Raw genomic sequence first — 8,433 nt, forward strand, 5'->3', positions numbered from 1 at the left:
AGTACCATATCCCTTAATCTTATTGTTCAATAAGCTCGAATAAATATTGTAATAAGTTATTGGTAATAAATACGAAAATCAGTGAAAACATTGTTGGTTTCATAAAAAATTTACGAAGAATGTTTCGTAGAAATAACGAAAATAATATATAAACAACCGTGATGATAGATATTTTCAATCTTCACATCCATAAATTTGATTAATAGATGTCGATATCATCAAATGACGAATTTGACAAAAATAAATATCGAATTTGACTAAATTTTGGCCAAGGTGAAAAGACAACTAGTTGATATAGGTCGAATGACATTGCAAAACGTATATCTTCACTCTTTTGTATCAACAGTCGATTAGTTAAAAACTTTCCTGTGACTCCCTAGGGAAACAAATAAAACAAATCGAAAATTTTAAGAAACGCTTGTTTTTTTCCTAGAGACTTGGGAAATATTTACACAAAAAGACAAGTGTAACACTGAGAGAAATAATATAATAACTACATGTTATTTAACAATGAATATCTTAATTACTAGATTGATTAATAATGCAAACAAATAAATGAACTAAACAAAAATACATATACAACAAATGATCCATTTTTATGGGCAATAGTTTTACATTTTTTTTCTAAATGGGATGATCCAATACTCAGAGAGATGAGAGTTCGTTCGTATAATAAATTATGGCTATGAAAAGCGAACAATGGCATTTTTTGGGGTAGGGAAATGGCATCATTGGAGGGAATTAAAATCGTCTAATAATGTTTCTCGGTAATCTTTACTTTGCCGAATTTACCATGCAAATGATGCTTGGCAACAGCCAAGATATCAGCATGGGCATGATGGTGGTGATGATGGGCTGGAATCACTTTGTGAACAATGGCGGCCTTATGATGATGGTGATGATGAACGAGTGGGGCATGATGGACCACAGCGGCATGATGATGAACAGCGCCATGATGAACCAAACCGTGATGGTGAACATCACCATGATGTAAAATAGAACCATGATGATGGGCATCTGCATGATGAACCAAGCCAGTGTGGTGAAGAACACCAGCATGATGAACATCACCGTGATGAACGTCACCATGATGAACATCGCCATGATGATGGGCATCACCATGATGCAATTCGCTGTGATGTAAATCTGAAGCATGGTGATGTTCATCGATATGATGATTGTTATGGACGACATGGTGATCAACAGAGGGCTGAGTGTAATGCAAGAAATGATGAGGTTCATGATGGACAACTTTGGTCACATGGTGAACAGGTTCCACTTGATGAATGGGTTCATGGTGGATAATCTGAGCTGCAGGAGCATTATGGACATCGCCAGCATGGACACCATGGTGAACACCATCATGATGAATACCATCGTGATGGATTCCATCATGATGGCCATCGTCATGATGTATCACATCAACCGCAGCATGATGTTCTGTGTGATGAAAGACGGGATGATGATCAACGCCATGATGACCATCAACCAAAACATGGGCAGAATGACCAATGTGAATACCATTACTGTGATGTATATCTCCATGATGTAGATCATCTCCATGATGTACTACACCATGATCAATGACATGACCATCACCATGATGTGGTAAGAGACCAGCTTGGGCAGAAGCCATTGCCAGGGCCAAAACGCAAAAGAATACCTGAAAAAATAGGGAAAGAGGACAAAATAAAAATCATTATATTATGTAGATACAAGTGAGAAAGCGCTGAAATCGGACGAAGCTAGCTAATTCCTTAATAGATTTAGCAAGTTTCCTGTTGGAGAAACGATATTCCCTCATGCCATTACAGAAGTTTCTTTAAAAGGGTCCATATCGGTCCATTGGCAACCCTCGTCCCCATGGTTGCCAATGGACCGATATGTCTGTTTCGAATAGTCACCAAATTGGATTTGATTACAATCAAATTTTCAGTAATGGTAGCAAACTAAGCAAAAAGTAGGCTTTTTTCAAAATTAGAGAATGTTGTCTCTTCGAGTTTTCGATTTTTTTTTTCGAAAGGAATACACATCGGTTTTCCAAATTTTGAAACTTTGTGTGCTGCAGTTAAACCCGATAATTTTAAGCATCCACATTCACCGTATGTCTGTACATATATATCCATTGTAAAATAATTTTTTAAATAAATTGTGTTGATACTCTCAGAGTTGGTACAACTATAGGTTAGGTTAAGTTAGGTGGCAGCCCGATGTATCAGGCTCACTCAGACTATTCAGTCCATTGCGATACCACATTGGTGAACTTCTCTCTTATCACTGAGTGCTGCCCGATTCCATGTTAAGTTCAATGACAGGGCCTCCTTTTTATAGCCGAGTGGGAACGGCATTCCACATTGAAGTGAAACCTCTTAGAGAAGCTTTGAAATCCTCAGAAATGTCACCAGCATTACTGAGGTGGGATAATCCACCGCTGAAAAACTTTTTGGGGCCTCCTTTTTATAGCCGAGTGGGAACGGCATTCCACATTGAAGTGAAACCTCTTAGAGAAGCTTTGAAATACTCAGAAATGTCACCAGCATTACTGAGGTGGGATAATCCACCGCTGAAAAACTTTTTGGGGCCTCCTTTTTATAGCCGAGTGGGAACGGCATTCCACATTGAAGTGAAACCTCTTAGAGAAGCTTTGAAATCCTCAGAAATGTCACCAGCATTACTGAGGTGGGATAATCCACCGCTGAAAAACTTTTTGGTGTTCGGTCGAAGCAGGAATCGAACCCACGATTTTGTGTATGCAAAGCGGGCATGCTAACCATTGCACCACAGTGGCTACAACTAAGCTTGTATCATATTTTCTTTTTAATAAAATATATACTTTTCGTTCTGTTCGTTAAAATATATTAGTCGATTTTGGGCGCCATCAAAAGTACATTGGTCGATTTTTAAAATTATTATGAGCCGATAGTTGAATTTTAGGATCATAAACAAAAAGACTTCGATTTTATTTGGGCAAGAATAAGGCCACTCCGTACACCAAAAAAAAAAAGTTTACTTGAATCCAAAGATTTTGACCTTCCTGTAAGGATTTTGGTATTGATTCAGAGCCAAAGATGCGGCTTCTTTAAAATAAAGACATTTTTTAGCGACCTATCTGGCTTTGAATCTAGGACGAATAAAATTAAAATTAGGATACAGAGCTCATTTATCAAATTTTCATTCTCTTTTCGCGGTTTAGAAATCAAGGTACTCACGTACAAACAAATGTCAGTTTAAAAAGCAAAATTATAACGGATACTTCAAAGAAAAAACGTTTTCTTAATTCCAAAAAAAACTTTAAAACAAAGACGCTAAATCATCAAAATAAATCTTAGCCTATATTTGAAGCATTTTTATCTTAAATCTAAAGTTTCAATATTTCAGTTAATTTAAGGACAATTTCAAAGACATGCGACTTTAACGGAGTGGCGCAAATTTACAAAATTTGTGCCCTAAATTTAATGAAAAAAAAATTAAAGCAAAGATTATAAACTTTATTTTAAGTAAAATTCCATTATTTTAAAGAAATTTGCCCTTAATATTTTGTAAATTTCGCATCCTAAAATTTAGGTTGCGAAATCTTTAATATCACATTAATATTCTTTTCAGTGTATTATTCTTTATTTTTATGCGTCTACAAGAATGAAAAAATCTGAAACCGATTGCATACAAATTTTCAGTAAAAGCAGAGAAAGTTATCAAAATCAAAATGTCGGCTTTTCGACTTTCCAAAACTTTAAAAAAGTCGGTTTTTTGAGTTTTTGATTTTTTTCAAAATTTGGAAAAATTTACTCTTCGATCAATATCGATTTTTTGACATTATCTTGAACGACAATAGTTTGATAAGTTTTGGCCAACATCAAAATTATGTTAGTCGTTTTTCAAAAATATCATAATCTGATTAGTTAAATTTTAATATTTTCGACTTCGATTTTTTAAAAAAAGTTAATTTTCCTTTTTTGTATCCCTATAATTGAAAGTAGGAACTTGATTTTTATGTGGACTAGAATATGGTTGGCAATTTTTTTTTATGTCCACTCCATCCAAGAAAAATACGGGAATCGATTTCATTTAAAATTTCAAAGAGTCAATTTTTTAAGTTATTCAAAATGTTTAACGTTTTTTTTTACTTTTTAAAAATATTAGGTTGCTGTTGGCCCGGATAATTTTGCACATTCATAATTACCATGTCTGCACCTATATCCTTTTTTAAATAATTTTTAAAATAAATGATATAGGTACTCTCAGAGTAACCATAAAAATATTTGCATTATATTCCCCATTTAATACAATATCGACTTTTTCGTTAAAATTGATTAGTCGATAGAACATCAAAGGATTATAAAAATTCGGCTTCAAAGTTATGGTCGTTATCACTCCCTCCCAAGAATTAATTTAAATTTTCAAAAGAGCTACAAATTCTTGGGATATTTTTTTCAAAAGATTTGAATTACTATCGAAAAAGTTAAAGAATTTCCTACTGAATTCACTAACATCGAAATTTTAGACAAACGAAAATTTTCTTTGTAATAAAATATTTTCTTTAAGAGAATAAGTATATAGTCTATTTTATTTGCCTTAAACATGTTTTTAGCATCAAAAGGAAACTTCATTTGACTAAAATTCCATTCCTCAGAAACGAAAAGTCTTATTACAGTGTTTTTTTGTTATGTGCTGGCATCTCTGCTATGGGTACAACAAATTGGCGAACAAGGACAGACTGCCAGATCTAGATCAACTAAGAAGGCGGTTATGATGCAATAGTAACCATGCCCACCTTGCATACAAGGGGTCATGGGTTCAATCGCGGTTCAGACCGAATATTAAACGCTTTTCAGCGAATTATTTCCTCCCAGCAATGCTGAGAACATTTCTGAGCATTTAAAGGCTTCTCTACACCAAACAAATACGAATATTGACCTAATATGTAAAATTAAGAAAACTCCACTTTTAATTTTTGGACATTTTAATTAAAAGTAAGTTTGTGATCTTTGCTTTAGGAATTGTTTTTTTTTTTATTTAGGACAAGAAACTTTGAAATTTTCGTCCCTTCGTTAAAGTTATATGTCTTTGAATTATTCATACATGAATATCGCAAAGAGAGAACGAATAAGATATGCATCCCAATTATTAATATATATCGCCTAGATTTAAAACTAGATAGTCCTTTAAATAAGGTCTTCATTTAAAAAAGCAACATCCTTGTTTGGAACCTTTACAATTAAACAAAATTAAAGCAAGAGTTCATTGGCCCAAGTCAATACCACTTTTACCACACAGGTCATTTGTACTATTTTTGGGTATCGCACGAAAAATTTCTTCTAATTTAATTTATACTGAACTTATGTGTACGGCCATTGAACTTTATACCCATGTTTAGCTCATAAAGTGTTTGAGACATACTTAAAACAAGTATATAGGGCCGTAAGTTCGGCAAGGTCGAATCTTATGTACCCTCCACCATGCACCCAGAGAAGGAATATGATCACCTCAAACATGTTTTAAAATGCAAAATGTTATTTTTGGGTGGTGACCATGTAACATGGTTTTCGCAACCGTGTTATTTTCTCGGAAATCGTGTATCTGATTTCGGTAAGCAGGTTATATTTGACGAGAAAATAACATTGTAGTGACAAACATGTTACATGGTCACCATACAAAAATAACATTTTGCTCTTGAAACATGTTTGTGGTGATCATATTCCTTCTCTGCGTGTGGATAGCGTAGAAACTTCTACTAAAGACGGTCAGCCACAATTAAATTACTTGGGCTGCGGCCGATGGCAAGGCATCTTAAAACTTCTTAACACACTGAAAAAAATATTGTCGTGAGGTCAAAGATTTCATGTCTTTAAAATACGAATGCAAATTTTGCTTAGTATAGAACACGCATTTCTCTAATATAAAGTTTTTTTCCTTGTCCAAAAGTCGATAAACTTTTCAATGAAGTCGTATTGTCCTTATAATTAAGTGATTTCACTTTAAAATGGGTATCATAATATGAAAGAAAAAATGTTTGGGCTAAGGTCAACTTGACTTTAATAATTCAGAAAAATTCTTTAAATTTAATTAAATTGTCTTTAAATTTGTTGTCTTTTTGCTTCTTGACTACAAAGCAAAAAATCGTTCAAATATAAGACATGTTTTTCAACACTTTATTTTAAAGACGTTTTTTACTTGAAACACAGCATAATTTCTACTGGAAGTCGAGTCTTAATTTGAAAAATAAAGTTGTCGTTATTTCGTTTTTAAAGGACTTTGATAGCATATGAAGAAAAAAAGCTGAAAAAGCGAAAACTTAAAATTTGCTTCCTAGAGGCAAGTACACAAAACCTAAATTTAAAAGAGAATTGCGTCTTAAAAGTATCCTAACTTGTATTCTCTGCTTCTTTGGCTCGGAATCAATACCAAAATTTTTAAAGTAAAGTCAAAATCTTTGGAACCGGGCATGCTTTTTTTTCAGTGCATCATCTTCTAAATTGTAAATTAGTCCATGCGGGATATATAGTAGACAAACGAAAGGTCGATTAACTACGTATATACTCAGTTCATGACCAGTATATATAGGGAAGAAATAATTACGAACCGATATGAACTTATGTGCTGTAATTATAGAGCCAGAATTGAAATATGGGCGCTATATACAATTATGAACACGAGTCTACAAAAAATGGCAGATTTTTTACTGTTTGGTATATTGGTAGAATTCTTGATGTTTTGGAAGATTTTGCAAAATATACCTCTCCAACTATGAAATGCTTTTGACAAAAATTTCTATAGAAATATAAAATTGTCAATGGCAATAAAATTTTGGTAGATTATTTTTGGCTCAAGTGGCAATCGTGATTTTTCTGTGATTGAGGATCGGTTTATATGGGGGCTATATATAATATAGTTAGATCGATACGGACCAATTTTGGCATGGTTGTTATCGGCCATACACTAGCGAAACGTACCAAATTTCAACCGGATCGGATGAATTTTGCTCCTTCAAGAGGCTCCGGATCGGTAAGGTTAGGTTAGGTGGCAGCCCGATGTATCAGGCTCACTTAGACTATTCAGTCCATTGTGATACCACATTGGTGAACTTCTCTCTTATCACTGAGTGCTACCCGATTCCATGTTAAGCTCAATGATAAGGGACCTCCTTTTTATAGCCGAGTCCGAACGGCGTTCCACATTGCAGTGAAACCACTTAGAGAAGCTTTGAAACCCTCAGAAATGTCACCAGCATTACTGAGGTGGGATAATCCACCGCTGAAAAACTTTTTGGTGTTCGGTCGAAGCAGGAATCGAACCCACGACCTTGTGTATGCAAGGCGGGCATGCTAACCATTGCACCACGGTGGCTCCCTCGGTTTATATGGGTGCTATATATAATTATGAACCGATGTAGACCAATTTTTGCATGGTTGTAAGAGACCATATACTAACACCACGTACTAAGTTTCAACCATATCGGATCAATTTTGCTCCTCCAAGAGGCTGCGGAGGTCAAATCTGGGGATCGGTTTATATAAGGGCTATATATAATTATGGACCAATTCTGCCATGGTTTTTATAGACCATATACTAACACCACGTATCAAATTTCAACCGGATCGGATGAAATTTGCTTCTCTTAGAGACTCCGCAAGCCAAATTTGGAGATCGGTTTACATGGGGGCTATACGTAAAAGTGAACCGATATGGTCCATTTACAATACCATCCGACCTACATCAATGCCAACTACTTGTGCCAAGTTTCAAGTCGATAGATTGTTTCGTTCGGAAGTTAGCGTGATTTCAACAGACGGACGGACATGCTTAGATCGACTCAGAATTTCACCTTTGAGCAATATTTCGATGTGTTACAAACGGAATGACAAAGTTAATATACCCCCATCCTATGGTGGAGGGTATAAAAATATTCGGCAAGTATCTGCCATACGAAATAAATTTCGGATGTAACTGTCATAGAGTTACATCATCTCATTCTTTTTTGTTTGTAATAGCACATTTTTTATTTTTTTTAAATTATAAAGTAGATAAAATCTTTATTTTACATATTGATATTTTTGCGCTGTACACTGTGTAAATGAAGTAATTTAGGCATTTTATTTTCATTTGGATTCTTTCGTACCTTCATTATTACGATTTCACACTTAAGGTTTTTAATCCCAATTTACAAAAAAGTCACAAAAAAACTTTGAACGAACTCTTTGTTGGTTTGACGCTGAGTACTGAACTGAGGTTAAAAGCGAAACACCTTCGCATTTATACTGCAAAAATATTCATCGTTTTTGTTTTTTTTTTTTTTAATTACATTGGCCAATTTCTAGGGCAGAACAGCTGATTGGCTGTATTTTTTTCTTGAAGCGATATAAAACCAATTCAAATCTAACCATTCCACCCCCACCACCATTCTAGCAAAGTGAGTAAAATATGTGCATTGCAACG

The 8,433-nt window shown here is 34.5% G+C and overlaps 1 protein-coding gene across 1 annotated transcript; it reads right to left on the reverse strand.

The window, feature by feature from the left end:
- Positions 1–559: 559 nt before the first annotated feature.
- LOC142234276 (uncharacterized) lies at positions 560–8,202 on the reverse strand. The gene is made up of 2 exons (XM_075305368.1): positions 8,117–8,202; positions 560–1,663 (listed from the first exon to the last, which is right to left on the reverse strand). Exons 1-2 carry the CDS (start codon positions 8,120–8,122, stop codon positions 752–754), a joined length of 918 nt encoding a protein of 305 aa, XP_075161483.1. The 5' UTR covers positions 8,123–8,202; the 3' UTR covers positions 560–751.
- Between the last annotated feature and the right edge of the window lie 231 nt (positions 8,203–8,433).

Source organism: Haematobia irritans, chromosome 4 (genome assembly GCF_050003625.1).
Source record: "Haematobia irritans isolate KBUSLIRL chromosome 4, ASM5000362v1, whole genome shotgun sequence".
NCBI classification, from domain to species: domain Eukaryota; kingdom Metazoa; phylum Arthropoda; class Insecta; order Diptera; family Muscidae; genus Haematobia; species Haematobia irritans.